Source organism: Mya arenaria, chromosome 6 (assembly GCF_026914265.1).
Source record: "Mya arenaria isolate MELC-2E11 chromosome 6, ASM2691426v1".
NCBI classification, from domain to species: domain Eukaryota; kingdom Metazoa; phylum Mollusca; class Bivalvia; order Myida; family Myidae; genus Mya; species Mya arenaria.
The window spans coordinates 26,494,850-26,516,273 of record NC_069127.1 but is presented as its reverse complement, the minus strand read 5'-3'; the positions used below and the strand labels follow the sequence as shown (position 1 = coordinate 26,516,273).

At 35.2% G+C, this 21,424-nt stretch overlaps 1 protein-coding gene and 1 long non-coding RNA gene across 5 annotated transcripts in view; one reads left to right on the top strand and one right to left on the bottom strand.

The window, feature by feature from the left end:
* The first annotated feature begins 12,914 nt into the window (after positions 1–12,914).
* On the top strand, positions 12,915–13,258 carry LOC128237161 (uncharacterized). Its single transcript, XR_008261510.1, has 2 exons — positions 12,915–12,982; positions 13,120–13,258. It is a non-coding gene; the product is annotated as an uncharacterized LOC128237161 (long non-coding RNA).
* Positions 13,259–18,757: 5,499 nt separating this feature from the next.
* Positions 18,758–21,424, bottom strand: part of LOC128237160 (uncharacterized) — a 36,930-nt gene continuing 34,263 nt past the window's right edge. For 3 of the 4 annotated variants that reach the window (XM_052952449.1, XM_052952450.1, XM_052952447.1), the window contains 6 exons: positions 20,606–20,730; positions 20,341–20,484; positions 20,058–20,210; positions 19,662–19,958; positions 19,197–19,552; positions 18,758–19,085 (listed from right to left, as the gene is read on the bottom strand). In XM_052952449.1, the coding sequence (XP_052808409.1) occupies positions 19,433–19,552; positions 19,662–19,958; positions 20,058–20,210; positions 20,341–20,484; positions 20,606–20,626 (735 nt within the window). In that variant the 5' untranslated portion in view covers positions 20,627–20,730 and the 3' untranslated portion in view covers positions 18,758–19,085; positions 19,197–19,432. The remainder of the gene's footprint in view (positions 19,086–19,196; positions 19,553–19,661; positions 19,959–20,057; positions 20,211–20,340; positions 20,485–20,605; positions 20,731–21,424) is intronic. The other variant, XM_052952448.1, reaches the window with a different exon arrangement.

The window sequence follows — 21,424 nt, the reverse complement described above, 5'->3', positions numbered from 1 at the left end:
AGAGAAAAACGGTTGGAACTGAATAACTTTAGTTAAGGTTGACGTATCTTGACCAAACTTGATATTTAGGAAGAGCTTATGGATACCTTTCTTGGGATTGCATTTGGGGCCTCTTGGGTCAAGGTCACTGTCAGCAATATTGACCAAATCACTCCAATGTTACATCAGCCAAAGTCTAGTGAATCTTGTGAAATTTTGTATGGATATCCTGGGATCAATATTTATTCACAAAGTCTTCACCTGATCATGAAAATGAAAAATCATGTTGTCTTTGGTGGCCAGTAACAATTGCCCGGGTGTATTATCCAAACACTACAGTAAAATATCTCTACTAAATAATATTAATATGATAGTTATTGAACTTCACTGTAAAAAACACTTTCTTAAGTGTTTGACAGGGATATCTTTTTACAAGCCAGTGCACATGCAAACCGCTAGATAAGGTTCTGTACATAACCAATAAATGAACTTATTAAAACTTGGCAATTATTTTCATCAGATCTGTCCGTCAATCCATTTAAAGAAGACATGAGCGTTAACTTTAAGGCATACTAAGCATGTGGTCATGTATCTTTGTGCATTTGAGGTCGGCCTGGCAAAATCAGGAAAATAAATTAACAATAACAATTTTACATGTTAAAACACTATAATTTAAAGTGTTCTGACGGATAGGTAGTGTGTGTGTGTTGTGTTGTGGGGGATGTAAGGGGGAGCATCCTGTCGACACACCCAAAGCCGTTTTTAATTACTTGTCCTAGTTATCTTTAAATGTCAATATCCGGGCAAACTATATCAAAATGCACTAGTTCACACTTAAAATAGCTGAAAATAACGCAAAATCCTTCATATCTTCATAAACATTGCTGTTATTTATTTGCATGCAACTTTTAAATTACATGGTAAGAGCTTTGCCTACTGGAAAGTGTTCTGGTTTGAGGACTTATGATTGGACAAATACAAAGAAATTAACCCTTTTCCTTGTGGTCCAATATTTACTTATAAATACCAAATGCCCTTTTGTCTGTCAGTCGATCAATCTTAGAACATTATTTCATTATTATTTTTTTTTAATAATATGTCTCCTGATTGTCATGCCATGCATTTTGAATGGGAATTGAAAAACAATTATATAAGTCCTATAAGGCCACACAAAATTAATGTTTCGTTCCTCGGATTTTTGCCAAAAACAATTGGAGCGAGCGAAAAAAAAATACAATTTTGTAAGTTTTTATTAAAACAGTGTATGTTGTGTGATGTGACGATGAGCTGTTTATATGCTTAAGTCAAAATAAATTTTCTGTTTCTGTTTTGTTCATTAAACCCAAAGCGAGCAAAGAGCAAAAAAATAAATTTCCTTTTAATCAATATAAAATGGAAAGATTGTTCCATATAATTGCCCTTAAACCCATTTAAATGCAATCTTGAACTGAACCTCTTATGGACATTGGGAAAATGTCGGAATACATGTACTATTTATTCATCCGTGTTTAGTACAAACATTATATATGGATAAATCAAATTTCTAATATAATTAAAACATATTTTTATATGATGATCATTCATAATAAAAAATAACCCTGCTTTTAGGAAAAAGTTTGAAACGACTTATATAAATCTACCCGAACCACTTTAACATCATTTGCAACTGTAGTAAGACACACTTAGGATTGATTTCGGATGTGTAAAAAATTATGTTTTACACAGGCGTCATCAAACATCAGACTCCATATACATTTAAATTTCTAGACTAAGTTTTGCTTTTATTATCACAGGAAATGCAAAGAGGTTACAATTGACTGGTACATTATAATACTGGATTATGCTGCAAAAGAAAACAAAATATAAGGTGATGAACTTACGCTTACCTATGTTTTTGTCTATCCAGACCAGTGTTTATAAAGTATAATTGTGAAAAAAACATTTGTTCAAAATTGTTGTTTTGTCAGAATTTAGTAAAAAATGAGCTTGATACATCAATTTGGACCAAACAATGACTCATGTTCCTGTTAAGTTGAGCTGTCATCTTCAACATCGTCGTAATAAGGTAAAACGTTGGTCACTTGTATTATGACAAATGAATCAAATAATACTTACAGTACACTCAACGAGTTAGACCCACTTTCCTCGCTTACTCCGAGGGATAAAGTCGATGATCGCGGACTTCCTCCGAGGGTAAAACTGTTGCCCTCGCTAAAATGCCCCCTATATATAAGTTCCTCCGAGTGGCTGGTTTACCGTCGAGTTTAATATGAATGATAGCGTTGAAAAGCGTCAGATTTTATGACCCCTCTGCGGAACTCCGTGTCTAATCAGTTAAGCAAGAAATCACTCTTGTTCAGAAGTTGGGTTTTTTATGCTTAGGCCATCATTAAAAAAATGTTGGTCTGCGGTGCTCCGACCGACTCACCGAAATTAGCCCCAACCCAATCTTTTTTATTGCTACTGCTGCTTTTTTTTTTTGGTCCCATTTCGTGATGTCACATTTTCTGTGTAGTGTAAATATTATAAGCACTGGCGAAGAAAAGGTCGTTAAAAATGCCATACGGAAATTCAGAAAAACAGACACATGGTTTAATGCTTTTGACATTACAACAGATGGGATATGAATTGATGAAAATGTTGTAGAAAACTAGAAAAAAAATGCCCAAGTCATTGTATCATCGAAACCAAGTGATTGTCAGGTTTTTAACGCAGACCCATATGACATGATAAAGATACTAACAGACTTCTAACAGATACTAAGGACAGTTCCTTAAAATATGTTACAATAAATGTGAAGAATGAAGTCCCTGTAGAAGCTGGCCCAGGTGAACCAGCAAATGCAATTGACGTTCTGATGTCAGGTTCATACGAAAGAAATTCAGTGCCTGTTGCAGGCCTAAGGATCTCTGCTGCTACTGCAGGGAACCTGGGGCAGACCGGGATGTTGATGCTCTACAGACCCACCGTGTTGTACTGCCAATCTGTAAACCCTGCAAGGACTCTGGGAGATCCATTATTAAAAGACTTCCTAGAAAGAATTAAAGTGTATCCATGTATCTGAAAAATAATAAAATGGTTCTGTCGTTGAATTCTCAGTGCTGTTATTTAAAATATGCATGCCCCTTACATCAGACTGAGGGTCATATAGATTTGCCTTTGTCGTCTGAAAAAAAAAATAATAAAAAAAAATCCCTACCTACCTACCCACCCCAAAAAATGTGGGTAGGAGCACCGCAAACCAACATTTTTTTTAATGATGGCCTTATGTACATTATTAATCGTACAAGAATCTTACCAGCGTTTAATTTGTATTTGTGTCCGAAAACGCAAATACAAATTAAACGCTGGTAAGAATCCAATTGAATATTATCTTGACTTGTTGGAAGTTATTAAAACATTGAATCATTGATAAATTGCCACTAATTGTATTGCATCATAAAACAGCCGACATTTTACACCATTCTGAACCATGACCTCTGACGTCACGCGCCTGATCAATACATTATATAGAATATACTTTTTATTATTGGTGGTTAAAAATACTAATGACGTTTTAGGGATTTTTTCCATAGAAAACAAGGCAAGAAGGCTTCAACCATGCGCTGTGAACTTTGAACACATGTTTGGCCTCCTGATTTTCTGAAAATGTGTAATAAGTAACCCAGCCTTTTTCGGATGAAATGTGTTTATCAATGTATGAATTCAGTCATTAGTAAAAAACACGTTTACAAGATGCATGTGCAAATAGTGAAATACGACTGCATTCTTGTGGTAATTAGCTAACTTCATGTAAAATGGGCAGAGGAAAAAGAAAAATAGCAATTTACTAAAGCCTTCATTATCGATGGAAATTTTTAATAAAAAAAAATAACTTTAGCGTAGATTCTTATCGTGTCCACAGAGTTTCGCGTAGGTTACCCCTCCGTCGACCCGTACGAAATTTTCAGCAGGAATCCGGCCAGAATTGGGCAGGAAAGTGGCAGGAATATCATATTTACGATCGTAATCTGGCAGTAATTTATTTGTGGGCAGGAAAGTTATGTACCTGGACAGGAACTTCATTTATTTACGTACGGAAAATATACAATATATTACAAAATTACGGTTGGAAACTGATTCTGGCCGTAATTTCAAACTTAGAAATTTCTGAAATACTTTTCACTTCTAAAACAGACAAAGTTTTACATGACACACGTAAAGTTCATTTTTCTGGCCGTAAATAGGGACTTCCATTTGTTTCTTAATGACTTTTAATGGTGCATCATCAGAGTTTGTCTTTTTTTTTGTTATTATTATTAATATTATTATTTATATTATTATTTTTATTATAATTATCATTTTTGTTCTTATTATTTTTGTTATAAAATATTATTATTGTTCTTGTTATTATTATTATTATTATTATTATTATTATTATTATTATTATTATTATTATCAATTTTTTTTATAAGTTTAAGAATGGACCTATAAACCCATGGGTTTATAGGTCCGTGGTTTAAGAAAGCACAAAAAGATAAACATACATTCTAGCATATTAATGTTAATTGTTCTTCATCACACACTTTACACTTTTCTAAAGCAAAACATGAACTTAAAAAAATCAGTTTTTTATATTCTTTAATAATCTAAATTAGAAGTCTTTTATCAGTGTGCTTTGTGAGTTTACTGACCAAGCTATTTCTCACAGTACACATTGCCTGGGCTTATCAGATTATCTAAGGTCAGGCAGAAAATTTCAGTGAGTATGCAGAGAATCAGGGCTCAGTAGCCAATAAGATAGCCAGTGAATTTCAAATGTTCAGGCGGTTTTCTTGATGCAAACACAGCCATGGCGGTTTAACCTTCTGAAGATTCCTATTGTTTTGCTGGATATAATCAGCATCTCTCATGGTTTGAAGGTAAACACTTATTTCAAAATGTATCTTAAATTATATGTCATTCATTTTGTCCTATTTGTTACATAATTATGAGTCTTTTAAAAAGTTATGCTATAGATAAGTAAAATAATGATATTCCCCTCACTGTGAGTTCATAACACATGTTATTTCAGATTGTATTTATATAGAAAACATGGTCATAACTTAACATTTGTATGTGGAAAAGGCAAATGTTTAAATTGAGTGTATCATAAAGCCATATAAATGTACATGCATTGAATAATAAAAATTAAAGTATATAAAAAAACTTATATAACTATCAACTTAAGAAACTGTAAGTGACAAGTCTGACAGTAAAATTGTGTGTTTAATTAATGTTTTTGGAATAGGGCACTTGTGGCCTAGTTCATAGCCGTAACCGCGATGTCTGCATTTTCAAGCCGCATCTGGGGGTTCACTGACGTAATGTATTCATACGCTGTATTTTGATTGGATTGCCGTTAGCAAATTTGAATAATCAAAGTAGTACCAGAACTGATTACAATGAAAACATCCAATAACAATAGTTCTCCTAACAAGACAAGCTAATTGTATGTTCTTTTAATGAAGCACAAGAAATGGGTACGTAGCGAGTGAGTTAATCGGGTTTACTACATGAATGTTCATGCATACGGTCAGATTAAATGCAATAAGAATATGAACATATTGGAAAAGTACGCATCGACATTTTCCGTTCAAAGCTCTTTATTGATAGACTGGTAGCCGCTTTCTCTTTTATCCGAAAAGCGACCAGTATCAGCTAACCACGGTGCCCGTCGCGCATTCGAAATGTTGTGTGGGTCCGTAAACCGAATCAAGCGTGCGGTCTAAGTAGTAAACAACCAGGATATTTGTTGTTGTTGTTTTTTTTAAAGTATTGTTATCCTTTGTATAGAATGTTGGTATTAATTTATTAACAGGGCTGTTCTTTTTTTCGACATAATTTGCATGTTTCCGGGACATTTTCTTTTTAAATACAAAGTTTATTATTTAACTAATCATTGCATGGCACTCAGCACTTTTTAAATACAGCATGATTTTTGGTATTGATTGTTTAAATACTATTAATGTAAAATAAAAACCATATGCCGCGTATCTGTATAACGTTATAACTTGTGTTTTTGAGGAAAAGTAAATTCGGGTACCAGTCTACTGTATTGACTCATTTACTCTGATCAGAGCGGCCGAATGATTCACACATGTACATGTTATCACTACTTCCGGATGCTGATTATGTGAATTTTATACGTGTTATATTGAAGAAATTTATCAATAAAGTCGCCATTGATTGATTACCACCATCAAACGGATTTATTGTCATCTTACCGTGGATAGCATGTTTAATTTGACACGTTGAATTTCAAGCAATACAAGTTCGTTTGATAAAATCATCGCCTACTTATTTATGAAGTTTCATTCTAAATGAAGCCAAATGTATGAATATGCGCACAGCATCTGGCTTATGAATATGATGAGTGTTTACCTATGTGCATAGAAATGTCCTGGATCCATTCTCACTGCAAGTACATTTTGTTCAATGACATTGTGTGATAAACCATCGGCATTTGCCTGCTCACTTTTGATTTCTACTCTTATCATGCACCAGTCAATTGTTACCACCCCCTTGGGGTATACTAGGGAAAAGGGCAGTGTTTTCACCTTTCAGGTGTCCTCGCAGTGCCTGATGATTGCGGTGGTTTTGTCTTCCCGCAAAATATAGCGGGGAATTACCCTTACCTAAGATCCTTGGGTGCGAGGTTATTTGGCAGGGATTTTACCACCAGTTCGTTCCCGCAGGGTAGGGCAGGGATTTTATAGGGGATTGGTTGGATTGAAAGTCAAAGTATTCCCCAGACCTGGAGGAGGGGGGGGGGGTGCGGGCGTGGTTACATTTGACTGGTGCATAAAGTTCTTTTTCTGAAGACGCTTTGTGCTCACTTTTTGTTTCCTAGCCAAGAATGAAAATCAGTAATCACCCGATGTTGTGGCATAGTGAAGTAATGTAGATTTAACCTCACAACAGTCTTTCTCAAATGCTGTCCAGGCTTTTTTATGCTTAAGAATAACTTACCTGGCGATGTCAGACCAGAAATCGTCTTGGCATGAGATTGGATTACTATGGATCAGTATGCACCAGTCAATTGTAACCAGGGCCCCCACATCCGGGGGTAAACCGGGGAAATGGGCCGTGTTTTTACCTTTCAGGTGACGCCGCAGTATCGGGTCCTCGTGGAAAATACAGTGCGGATGTGGCTTAACCTAATGTCCCTTGGGTGCTGGGGGATTTGGTGGGGACTTTGCCATCAGATCATCCCTGCAGGGCGGTAATTTTAGCTTGGGTTGGCTGAACCAAAAGTAAAAGTCCCCGCTATTCCCTGGACCGGGGGGGTGCATGGTTACAATTGGCTGATGCATAAGCTTGCGTGTACAGTCCCTTTAATAAACAACAAGTGAAGCTAATGTTGTATTAAATTTGAGACAAACAAAAGGAAGACAGTAAAAAGTTCAAAAAGTGTGACCAATTTGAGAATACCCGGTACCTTATGCAATTTATAAATTTTCATGCGATTCAGACAATTTAAATGCTAGAAATCACAAAAAAAAAACATTCCCTTGAATTATTCCTGTCATAATTTAAACTCATAATCAAATTTCAATGCACAGCATTTGAAATAATTTTAAACAAATGAAAAACTGTTATTTTTAAAAAAACACAATACATTGTTTATCTTTTTATGTGACCTAACATTAATATAAAAATTTATTCAGATAATAATTTAGAGACTTTTCTTGTACTTGAATGTGAACAAGAATGCTTGGGATTGAACACTAAGAAAAACAAATTTCAAAGAATGAAATTAAATGAAGCACAAAATATACAAAAATTGAAACTTTTTAGACTTTCAAAACTTTAACATTTATATTAAATACGGTTACATAAAATGATGAATACATTTGTAGGATTTGATATCCCACTAAATGTAACCGTCAGCTTCGTTCATTCTAAATTCTCTCTCAGTCAGTGAGAAGGAATAAATTTCATTCACTGCAGTTGTTTTCTAACTTTATGAAAATAAGAACAATGGAAACAATGCATTTACTACTGTTGATCAGTGCAGATTGTGGGAGGTCATGGTTGATTTCACTGAACCACCAATAAGCCCTGCCGAAATTGGATTCTAATTGGTCAGTCAGGTGTTTTTGGTAGGCATGATTAGTATGAATCTTAATTTTAACCATCATTTATGAATGTTTACAAAATCATTGAATATTGAAATAACAAGCGAAATGTAAGTCTGAATGATGAAGGCCATAAAATATGTAAAGTATTCAAAAAGAGACCAACTGTTGATCAGTGCAGATTGTGGGAGGTCATGGTTGATTTCACTGAACCACCAATAAGCCCTGCCGAAATTGGATTCTAATTGGTCAGTCAGGTGTTTTTGGTAGGCATGATTAGTATGAATCTTAATTTTAACCATCATTTATGAATGTTTACAAAATCATTGAATATTGAAATAACAAGCGAAATGTTAGTCTGAATGATGAAAGCCATAAAATATGTAAAGTATTCAAAAAGAGACCATTTTCCAGCTTGTGTAAGTATCGAGAAAATTATTAAGTAAAATTATTTATTGTTTATCTGGAAAATGTTGAAATCTCATGTTTAAGCTTGATTGGTATATTATTTCATATATTATTATGATAAAAAATCTGGATAGTTTAGGTAGGCGTACTTGGGCAACTTATATAAAAGAAATATTGTTTACATATGGCTTTGGGTATGCTTGGATTGCCCAGGATGTGGGAGATATAAATATCTTTATGTGTCATTTTAAAATAAGAATTGCTGATTGTTGTAGACAAACATGGCTCGGTGATGTAAATAATTCCTCACGCTGTGATACTTATAAATGCTTTAAGTCTTTATTGAATGTTGAAAGATACCTTAATATCAGTTTACCGTTTCCTGTACGAAAATCATTGGCAAGATTTAGAACATCTAGTCATAAACTTCATATTGAAATTGGTCGATTTTTTGTATTGATAGAAATGATCGCTTTTGTATTTATTGTTTATTGGATAAAGACATACTTGTTATTGAAGATGAATATCATGTATTTTTTAAGTGTTCAAGATTTAATGACATCCGGGAAAATTATTTGTTCTCTTGGTATCGTGGAAATACTGACATTTTTCATTTCTATAATATGATGGCATCGGAAAATGTTACCCATATTAAATCCATTGCTCTTTACATTCATAAACTCATGTTAGCTATAGATAACACTTAACTTATTAACCAAGAGACACAACTCTTATTTAGTTACATATATGCATTTTGTTATATTTGATTTGCATTGTAACATGTATTATGGGCTGGAGGCCTTTCATTGAATAAACTTTCGTTCGTTCGTTCGTTCGTGCAATATGTTTTATTCATTGCAATATTAATGTAAAACATTTTTATGTTGACTTAAGTTTGTAGATAAAAACTAATGGTATAGGTGATATGAGAATGATCTCTTAAGTCTTTAAAATCCATTTTGGTATTGTGAGTTTTTTGCTACAGTCTTGATCAGTTTAGCTTTTGAAGATTTTCAAAGTAACTGCAAAACAAGTCCAGCTGTCTAGAAAGACTATGTCAAACCCTTACCAAATAAAATTTCTAGTGTTTTCAAATTACCACCTTGGCAATGGTTTTATCATAACAAAGGATATTAATGCTAGTGGTTTTAAAGAAAATGCTAGTGTTTTTGTATTCGGAATGATATATCATAAGTGGCACTAAATTGAACATAATTTATAGTTCTCATTTATAAAACACTTAGCCCCAAGTACATGTTGATCTAAGATTTAAGGCTTGGATGGAGTCAGGTCAAGAAAATTGCATGTAACATTGTTAATACATTGTACTTTCCAACGCAAGAACTGTTTGTTTATTCAAGTAAATAAAGCAATCCCCACACCAAGGAAATGTAGTATTGCTTAACCAGCTCAATTGACATCATGAGTTGGACATTAACTTGCTGCAATTTAAGGCAAATCTAGATATTAGAATTATTCAAACTCTGATTTAGCAACCTTATTATAGTTTAATATATGAACTACTTTTGCGAAATGAAAGCTTTTTTAGATTTACAAGGACGGGTAAAAGTATTTGTAGTAAAGTAAATGTACTGCAACACCTGATTAATGTTGCCTAGGAATCCTACAAATTCTAGGCACTCCAAATGTTACAGTTCTATTCAATTCGGAGTGCCTGAAATGAAAGCTTCTTGATTTTACATTCAACATCTTTCTGTATGACCAATGACCAGGAGAATCATGAACCTACAACCATTTGCAACTACTGAGATAGTGAGCTATCAGGACAGAGACAGAGGACAATACACGAATGGCCAACTGTTGCATTTATTGATGTCTTTTACAAATATTATCCAAAGTATGGCCCTGTGGTTTAAAGCTCCCCTGAAAAAGAGGTGACAGGTTTTCTATATAGGATATAATTACTTCATTAAAAATCTTCTCTGAAACTGCAAATAACAGACCTTTGATATAAAATGACTTAATCAAATTAAAGAAGTATGTGTACTTTGGTTAACATACATGTACGCCAACCACGTAAATTAATTTGTTTAGGTCTGATTTAACGACATTGAGATTTTCAAAAGAACTATGACTTTATCTGATTAAACACTTTAGCCCCCCCCCCCCTCCTCCCTCTACCCACACTTTTAAAATTTCCTTTGCAGCTTGCAAGCAGTTTTAGTCTAAAGTTTAAGCTAGCCCATTAAACAGTGACCCCTTGTGATGTGAAACGATTTGTTTAATGCTTAGAACATGGTTATCAACATTCCCCTAAATGAAGCCCTAGTCCATCAGTGCTTTCAGCACTTTGATTCTGTATATGTATGTTATTCATTGTTAAAATGCTTGTCGATGGCTTTAATATTCAATGGCGAGGGTGAAAACAAGATCTGAAAGTAACAGTTGGAGCATAGTTAAAGCAGACCTTACCCTTATAGAAGGTTTGTGAAGAATTGTATTTGTTCAGAAAGAAATATATCAATATGAAAAACATGCTGTTTTTGTAGTCTAATAGTTTTAAAGCAGTATTGTTACTGATGTAAAAAAACAAAAAACATTTGTGATGAGTAACATTTTTATGCAGCGGGTAATTTATCTATGTTTAAATTGATGGCCAGGCAGTGAAGTGGATTATTGCAAACATAATTAAGATTCCCAAGAGTTCAGTCATAAAAAATTACTGCTAAATAAAATTACTACGCGATCTACTTGCAGCGGACATAAACACCAATTTCTGAGTATGTAAACCGTCCAAAGACATCCGAGGTTGTTTTTGATAATCAAAGCACTAAAAGTGCTGATGGACGGTGACATTGTTCGGTCTGCTGCAAGTATAGAACGAAGTCCTTTCTCTTATAAACACAGAAAATCATCGGAACCTAATCTTGAATATAGGAGCATAATTTGAACACTTTTAAGTGAGGACAATTAGACAATGCTTCAAACCAAATATCTAAGCTTGATATTTATTTTCCAAACATATTCATTTTAATGCTGTAGCTTTGAAAAGTTGATGAAAAGGTCACCCGGCAATATCATCGTTAATGTTTATTTGCAGAACTACATCATGGGCAAAATTTCAATCCAGTTGCATAACAAATACGCCAAAAGGACTCAATCAAGATAACCGAAGCATAACATTAACAGATGTTTTCAAAACAGTACACATGGTTCAAAGTTCAATGTTGTACTCAAAATTAAAAACTTAGGCCTTAGTTGAAGCAACTGTGCACATGATGATCAAATTGCAAGAAATATTTTTGTCGAAAACTGACATAAACTTGGTGTTATTGTGTACAATGCATTGAATCTTACTAACTGATGTACCACATTCTCATTTATTTTAGCTAAGCAGTTATTTCGTATTTTTCCATTAAAAATATTACTGGTTATGTCTACCTAGGTATATAGCTTAAATATACCACCCATTTGGAGTAAGCCTTCGTAGCACAGTGGATACAACACTGGACTGCTTCTTTTTTTTACATTTTGGTCCTTTCTATATAATTATGATTCAAAGCTTAACACATTCTATTAAATAATTGTCCTGAGTTGCGTTACAGGAAAAACATTTTTTGGTGCCAATCTGGTGTACAGTGGGTCCCTTTAAAGCAGTCTTCGACGTAACCCACTCGACCATCGACCGAGTCGAGCTGTTTTCCGCTCGGTCGACTGAAAAAATCAAGTCACTAGCCCGCCCTGTCGAGTGATTTTTTCCCGAAAAATAATTATCCGAAAAAATACGGTATCCGTATCTGTTACAACAGGCTACCTAGACGCTTATTGAAATGCGCTTAATAGACGCTTGCACTATGACTGGTTTACCGCGATTCGCATCAGATTTATAAATGCTTATTCAAAATGTAACATTTCGTGTACTTGAGGGACGCTTGAAAAATTGAGAATGGGATACAGTCTATTCGTGTAGCTGTCATTTCTTCACACTGAACGATGTCGTTTCTACGTTAGTTCTAAGGAGCTACCCCAAAAAGGAAGGCTCCTGGTGACAAGCCTGATGCTAAAATGGAGGTAACTAAGGTTTACGAAAAGGCAAGAAAACGAAAGTTCCAGTCAAGACCAAGAGAAGAGGACGACTTGGAAACACTCGACTGAATGATTTGATGGCTATCAAGATCATGTCTCCAACCATCGAAGTGTTCGACCCTAAAGCAGCCATCGCTGAATGGATGGTAGGTTAAATAAAGCAGGAATTAATATAGTCATTAAAAAGTATATGAAACTTTATGAATTCAAAAGCATGACAAACAATAATTGAATAATCTAGATATGTTTTAATAATACAATGTACATGTTCACAATTTCAGACCTCAACTCCATCTGGCCAGAAGAGACGAGTAGGAGAGCGTATAAAGCAGCCTGCCAGACCCAAGGAGGTCATCACCCTTGCAGACTCTGATCTCGACTAGGCAGATGAGATGGACCAGGCAGACGAGATGGCAGACACAAGCTCTCAAAGTACCAGTGAAATCCAGGTATCACAATCAAACAAAAGATCTCAGTTACAATATAACTGTTTGTACTGAATTTTACAATAATTAGTAAATACTATTTTCGGTTGAACAGTTATTTTGACAAATAAATTTTATGCCATTTCATGCATTACTTTAAGTCAACTACGACATCGCTGGTGCAAGAGAAGATGATGTATGATGGAGACGATAGTGACGGAGAAAGCGACTGCGAGATGTCAGAAGACCTTGTGTTTTCATTGTTGATGGAATACAGTAGAGATTAAAATGAGAAAACAGTTTACTGGTGTTATAGCCCTATTACCTTACACATATATTAAAATATCTCTGTTAAAAAAGTTATTTTGGTTCGGGCTAGTGAAACTTGATTCGGGCTAGTGCATTTTCCAGGCTGCTAGCCCGACTGGGCTAGTGCTTGAAAAAAAATACTGCGAAGACTGTTAAAGTAACCCGAGAACAACAATGATGAATTGTTTGCCAAACATAGCAACATTTTATTGCAGAGGCAACAAAAATAGTAAGTGAAGTGAAAATGTCACAATCATGGTTAGCCAAACACAACATTTATAATTATTTTTAAAGCAGTACATTTTGTCCAATCTGTAAACATATAAGTTAGCCTTTGTCAAGCTTACTAACATATTTGCTTGACGCGTTGAATAATACAGTCTATTATATGATGACGAGTCTTAATACAGTCTATTATATGATGACGAGTCTTAGTATCTTTTTATCAAAATATTCTTTAAGTAAAGACAGCAAAAACAACCAACCTGTTTTACTTCTCTAGTAAAAAACAGGATACCATAAAAGCGATGCTATTCTCTGCACTAAATGCATGCATTGCAAAAATGTTGTATTAGGAAAAATTTCAAACCAAAGAATCATGCGATCATTCTCATAGTGTTTGTAAGAAGAATACATATAAAGCTGATATCAAGTACAGCAGAAGGAATAATAACAGAAAACTAAACTCTTTCTTTTTAATTGTGACATCATAATGGTCACCAGTAAGATGAAGTCATAGATTACTATGTGCTCATGACATCATTTCCTATTTAAACCAATATAGTACCCCATTCAATCCAACATGATTGAAAGTTTTTATCAGGAGATAAGATAAATATCACATTTTCCTCTTAAGAATTGGTTGGAAATTTAATTTTACCTTTTTTCATCACAATGAATACAAAATGACAAATTGTCATTTGAAAAAACAATTCTTGCCAAAAAAATTTTAAAAACATGTGGAAGGATGCTATAAGTTCCATGGTCAGTAGGTAACCCGATATGGGATATTCAATGTAAAGGAAACCATATTGCGGTGGAGTGAAGCTCGAACCTAAATATGGATTCTTGCCCCCACATATATCCAATACTATGTCCCCTACTAACCATGTAATGTAAGTATAACGTTGACAACCTGTTACCCTGTTTAAATGTTTTATTTATTCATTGAAATATTCATCAAATCCGAATAAAGACGCCATTTTGGTGTAATATAAATATGGAAAATGGAAAAATGTGGTGTCACCGCGTGACCAGTCCTTGACCAACAGCGGTGTTGAATAAATATTGGAGTCGCAATATTTTTTTCGACCAATAGAAATAGACCAATGTTATATTGACATCCCCACGTGTATTTAGTAGGGGAAAAAATGTGATGGCTGTATTTAACTGGATATAAAGTATACAAGTAAATAAAAAACACGAAAAAAAATCTTTAAGACAAAACATTATTAAAAATGGGTGGAGTGATTGCTGATAATGAGCCCTTCTTAATCATTAAGCTAGTTACTTTAGGTCATTTAATTGACTTATAATACAAACTCATTGTCTAATTCATTGTCAACGTAAAATCTTATGCAGGGATTGTGCATTAGGTGAGTGACAGTAGGCTGAGGAAAAAAACAAACTTGAAGAATTAAATTGTTAATGATTAAGGATAGCACTTCATTTATGCCTATCTGAAATTTCATTTGCTTAATTGTAGGTTTATTCTATTTTTGTTGTTAAAGCTGCACTCTCACAGATTGAAAGTATTGACAACTTCTTTATTTTTTGTCTTGGAACGAGCCATTTTTTTGCGAAAATCCATGGATACCAATATAAGACTGCTGACAAAAAATCTGATCATAGATTTTTATACTTAAGATCAAAAATTTATGTTCTATGCATTTTTTCTTTAACCGTTAGTATCAGTTTAAGCCATCAAACATCAATTTTTTAACGTAAATATGAAAATCTAAGATCTGATATTTTGTCAGATATCTTATAGCATCAGTTTGCACATATTTAGGCAATAATTTGCTCTTTCCAAAACAAAAAATAAAAGAAGCTGTTAAAATAGTCAATCTGTGAGAGTGCAGCTTAAAGGGCTCATTATTTCTTAGTCTTAACAAATTGATGTTCTAATTTAGATTCTTCTTATCCATAAACATCTATTAAAACAAGTTTTTAAAAAAAAAGGTGTTTTGAAAATATCAAAATTGAATTAAGGAAAAGAATTTCATATTTGTCAGGTTTGAACTGACATTTCCAAATGCTAATATCCTTTGGAACAGGCCATGCGGTAACTAAGAAATATGTCAAGTCCATGATATACGCATTACCACAAAATTAACCAAGCACAATTTTGATCACAATTCACACACTGTGCAAGCATGTCAAAACATGGCCATGTTGAAATTGCAAAATTTCCTTCTGATTGAAAAAAAAATCACAGGCTTCAGACTGAATTACTAACACTTCTTTTCTATAATAGTTCATGCTGTCTTCAGAAATAAATTGAAATAACGAATAAGGGTAATGTAACATTCTGCCAAAGGGGGAAGTGCATTCATAGTATGTGGATATTCTGGATTAAATATGCAAATTAACATATCAGGTCTCTGTTTGGAGGGAGAATATATGTATATAAAAGAGTTATGCATGATTTTCTCTGAAGGGATCTGTTGGCCTTGAACATTTCAGTAATATGGCTTGTTTTTATTGATCTTTTTTAAACATACATGTTTGATGCTTGATAGGCATACCAATGAGAATAAATTGCCCAAAATTGCAACAGAACAATTTCAGGGGCGTAGCCAGCGTTACGCACTGACGCACATGCATAACATCAATTTGAAAAATGAAACAAATGGCCAAACATGGGATCAAAGTCGAGGGCTAAGCTATGTTTTGACATCAGAATAAAACCTTAAAGGGTAGATCGGCTATACAAAAGCATTGTTTCTCTGTGCTAGATAGCTAACAGAGCCTTAAAAATCACTTGGTAACTACAGTCGTCGGCCTCGAACCTATAAATTCGGACAAATACAAATCAATGCTAAACATGTTAGTTCCATGTTTTTCCGAAGAGAGCAGCCACCCCCCCCCCTTTAACCCCCTACGGTTACAGGGATTCCCCATCCCATAGCCTCTCACATTTGTGCGTAACATTCACTACAGCCTGGCTACGCCCTTGAATTTAATTAATTGCCAAAAAATGTCAAAATCCTGTCTACATTCTAGTATTTTGATTATTTTTTTCCATTGAATAAGACCTTTTTGGGCTATTTAAACACTGTAAATATCCGCAAAGCTACATACATGTATACAATATTGATATCCCCAGCATGCACAATTAAGTTATGCATTATCTTTTACCATTGTTAATTTTAACACACAAGAAAATACTGTAATTTACCCTTACCCGAAAAATGTGTAGTCAATGATAGAGAATAATAAGTGGCATATTTCATATCTAGGCATTTAAGGCTCACCAGGGGCTTAGCACCGTCCAGATAATACAGCCGGGCTAGCTCCGTGTCCTAATGCCAGGATCATTTATAGCAACTTTATCGTTATGCATTATCTTTTTCAATTGTTAATTTTAACATACAAGAAAATACTGTAATTTACACTTACCTGAAAAATGTGTAGCCAATGATAGAGAATGATAAGTGGCAGATTTCAAATCAAGGCATTTAAGGCTCACCAGGGGCTTAGCACCGTCCAGATAATACAGCCGGGCTAGCTCCGTGTCCTTATGCCAGGATCATTTATAGTATTTGTTGAAAATTTCATACTTGACTAGTCCAAATAAACAGCAACTTCAGAGTCTTTGACAAGTTTTGTTTTGGCGATTCTTCATGTCCACATCCAACTTTTTCTCCTAGCCAAGAATGACATTTCAAGCACTAAGTTTATTTAGTTCAAATAATTGTACATTGAATGATTTTTAACCATTTTGATATGGCACGTCACGTAGTGAACACGTCTATAATTAATACTTGATGTATACTGAGCTTCAAGATGACGCGCATCAGCTAGATAGTTCCAAAATGGCAATGCTATGTTGACAGAAGCTGATCGGAATAAGGGTTTAATGAAACACTTGTGTAATTACACACACTTGTGTGATTAAACAATGATATTGGCTCAAGATAAATTATGTGAAACTTTTGTGTTTCTATTTTGCAATGCAGTGTTTAATATTGAAGTGTTACAGTTGAAGAAAATATTTAACTATGTAAAATACAATGAATCAGATCAACATGGCATAAAGGGAACCAAATTATGCACTGGTCAGTCAATTGTAATGCCCCCCCCCCCCCATCTGGGGAATAGCGGGGACTTTGATTTTCAGTACACTGTACAGCCAACACCAGCTAAATTCCATGCCATGCGGGGACGAACAGTTGGTAAAACACCCACCAAGGTCCCTGCACCCCGGGGACCCTAGGTAAGGCCAATTACCCGCTATATTAAAAGCAGACAAAACCGCCGCATTCACCCGGCAATGCGGGGCCACCTGAAAAGCAAAAACATGACCCATTTCACCGGCTATTCCCTGTATATCCCCGGACCTGGGGTGGCTGTGGTTAAAATTGACTGGTGCATTAATATCACAATTTTAAAGAAATACCCTACTGTACTGTAATATATGTTTTATGAAGAAAGATGACAACTGTGACACAGAATGCAAGTTGTTTCGAGTTATTATCATTATTTTTCATATCAATATTTGCAATAATAATTAACATCTACTAATGGCACGAAGCAAACGACGTTATTGTTTTTTGGATTTTCACTAAGTTCGTATTTCCGTGTTTTAATGCATCTTACTTTTAGTAGTGGCTGACCTTTCACCAGTCATTGATTGTATTATACGTTAAATTCAGCCAATATGACCATAAGGTGATGATGTTATTCAATTAATTATTTTTAATTCTCCTTTTTAGCACTAACAATCCATTGTAAAACTGTAGTTTGATGCCTTAAATCCCATTTGACATCGGAAATTCCACGGAATGTTGATTCGTCCGCCATCTTGGATAAACCGGGTCATTTTGGGTCATGTCATTAACACATCATATTTTGATGATTCTACTTAAAGAGTCTACATTATGATTTATATTTTAAAATATTTCGATAGTTCAAAGTATTGAATTAATTCTGTTCTGCAACAATGTACTTCAGTATTCAGTTCGAAACATTTACGGATTTATTTTTCATGTCAGCAGTTGAATGCGGGTCAAAAAGGCCCACTTCTAGAAAGGCCCTGTACCAGAAAGCCCAGTACCAGAAAGGCCCAGTTTGATGTTTTATCTTAGAAAACTGTGTTTATCTTAGATATATAGAAGTGAATATTTATTAAAAAAGGCAAAATGTCTTAAATAATCTTTTAAATCATTTCATGAGTTCGGAATTGCACCATTTTCAGTGGGTACAGAAAAAATCAAACGGCGTGACATTAACATTTTTTTATTGACAGACATAATAATACATTTTTCACAAGGTTAATGTTAATGTGTTTAACAATGTGACAATATATCAGGATTGCTGACTGAGAGATGTGGCAGCAAATCACATACGCAGCCGATATACATCTCCGATCCTTCCAAGATATTCTGAAGTCCTCATGTCTCCACTCAAGTAGTCGTCTGCGAGCTTCCTGATGGTATTGTCTTGACGCAGACAACGGACGTTGCCTCCTCGCTCCAAGTCCTCCGGCTCTACAGACATCTGAACGAGCTCGGCCTCTCGGCGAAGAACTGGGACGAGCCGCTGTATAATCCCAATCCACTCCATCCGGCTTTCAGATTAAGACGGTTGTGCCACCCTGGAAATATAGAAAATATACGTTGATCAAAATCATTATTAAAAGAAATTTTGCTTTTGATTTTAAATAATGTATTATTTAAATATTGTTTTTTGTTTTTGTCTTACATACCTTCGACATCGTTGTTGGTGCGAATGGTCTGAAGACAGACCAATCCTCCACCGCAACTTTAGATGGGATTCATCATCCATTGCCTCTCGATATAGGAAGTTAGCGCACGAGTGGCTTCAGTTGTCGCTGTCTCAGCCAGCTTATCAAAGGCACGGCGAATATGACTGGCAGGCAGAAACTTCAGGGCCAGCAGCATCCTTACGAAGTTAAATACGCCGACCCTACACCGATAGGTCTCAGCTAGCCCCACGCTCTGTACATGTCGCCAAGCCGCCTGGGACCAATGAAAGGCACTTGCACTTGATGCTCTTACTTCTCGAGGTGCACCGCCATATCGTGGATGCCTTGTTCTCTCTCTGAAATATAATAATTAATATAAACTTTGTCATTTTTAGCAAACACAATACTGAACACATATCATTAGTATTCATTAAGATACACTGACATCTGACCATTACTTCTTACCTTGACTCCGTAAGCGTAGCCCAAACTGGAAATGAGGACCTTTGATCCCCGTTGACTACCGCCATCTATTACGGTCCAAGTGATGCCGCGGTTCTCCAAGATAGTCTCCGTCAGGGCCCCATAGTGAGACTGTTCCACTACTGGGACGACCTCGGCGACGTTCCTGCCGGTAACGTCAAAGGAAATGTCCTCTTTGTGGCTGGCATCGGTTCCGGTGTAAAACGAGTAGTAAGACTCATCAAACGCAGTAGAATTCAACACCGGAAGGACATGGTCGTCGATGTCGGAAAGCTGAAACTACGCAATCGTTATGCAATCGGAAACCAACTTAATAGTTTATAAATCAATTATGGATATAATCATTGGCTACTGTTTCGATCCTACATGTTATCTTACCTCATCTCTGATGATGTGCATGTCAACGACGCTCAATACTGTGGTGTCATCGTCGAGCACAGTGTCGTACGCGTACGCCGAGTCGTCTGGTAACACGCTGGGGTTAAGAGAAGGCATCGCGGAATCGTCGTCGGAGTTCTCTTCCACTGGCATCTGCAACGAAATATCATTTTTGCTGCATTTTTATGAGATTGCTATATTATTCACCATTTATCCCTATATATAAAAAATCAATTATGGATATAATCATTGGCTATTGTTTCGATGCTACATGTTATCTTACCTCAGCTCTGGTGGTGTGCAGGTGAACGACGCTGGTGTCAACATCGAGCACAGGGCCATACGCGTACGCCGAGTCGTCTGGTAACACGCTGTGGTTAAGAGAAGGCATCTCGGAATCGTCGTCGGAGTTCTCTTCCACTGGCATCTGCAACGAAATATCATTTTTGCTGCATTTCTTATGAGATTGCTATATTATTCACCATTTATTCCTATATATAAAAATCTCTGTATTTTATTTTGGTTCTTTCGCTAAATATATAACTCACCGTCCGTTCTAGCGTCGGCATGTCGGCATCTTCAACTGTAGTGGATGGCTGCAGACACGGACGGCACACAAACGTCAACCCCGCCTCATTCTTTGGTGCCTCCCGATACGTAGCAAGGGAAATTCCTGAATAAAACATTTTCGTGAATTGAAAACACGAGATTAAAATACATTATCAAAATTTCTATTTTCTAAAACATGTTGTTTCGTGTATTACTTACCACATATCTCCAAGTTGACCATATACCTTACAGTCAAATATTAACACCTTTACTGAAATGTGTGAAATGCGTGTCCATGGACCCTATGGCATGTATACATGTCACAGGGACTTAAAATAAACACCCAATAAACAATCCCAAATACAGGACTTCGTAATATTTCTCTACATTATATACACAGTCGATGAAAATAGTGTGCTTTTTATTGAAGTTCTAAAGTACATAAAATTAACGAAACGTTTCTTTTGATATCACCCTCAATCACGATATAAACTGTCTGGGATGTTATTACATTGTATTTTCTTTTGGTGGCAACCAATTCTTTTCTTCTTTTTTCTAAAGTAATTAACGTTATCTCTATTGTCTATTTACGTTTAATCATAGATTTAAACGACATTGACGCTATATTGACGCCTGGGAAGGGCTGAAACTAATGTTGTAATAACTTGTAGCTCAACCCATTTGTTCTTTTTGTTTTATTTGATTGTAAATGTACATGTAAATTGTATGCAAAATAATTTTTTACAAAAGAGCAATAAAATATGATTAAACACGTCTTTTCATGATATATCTACATTGAAGTGAATAGCGATTTTTAA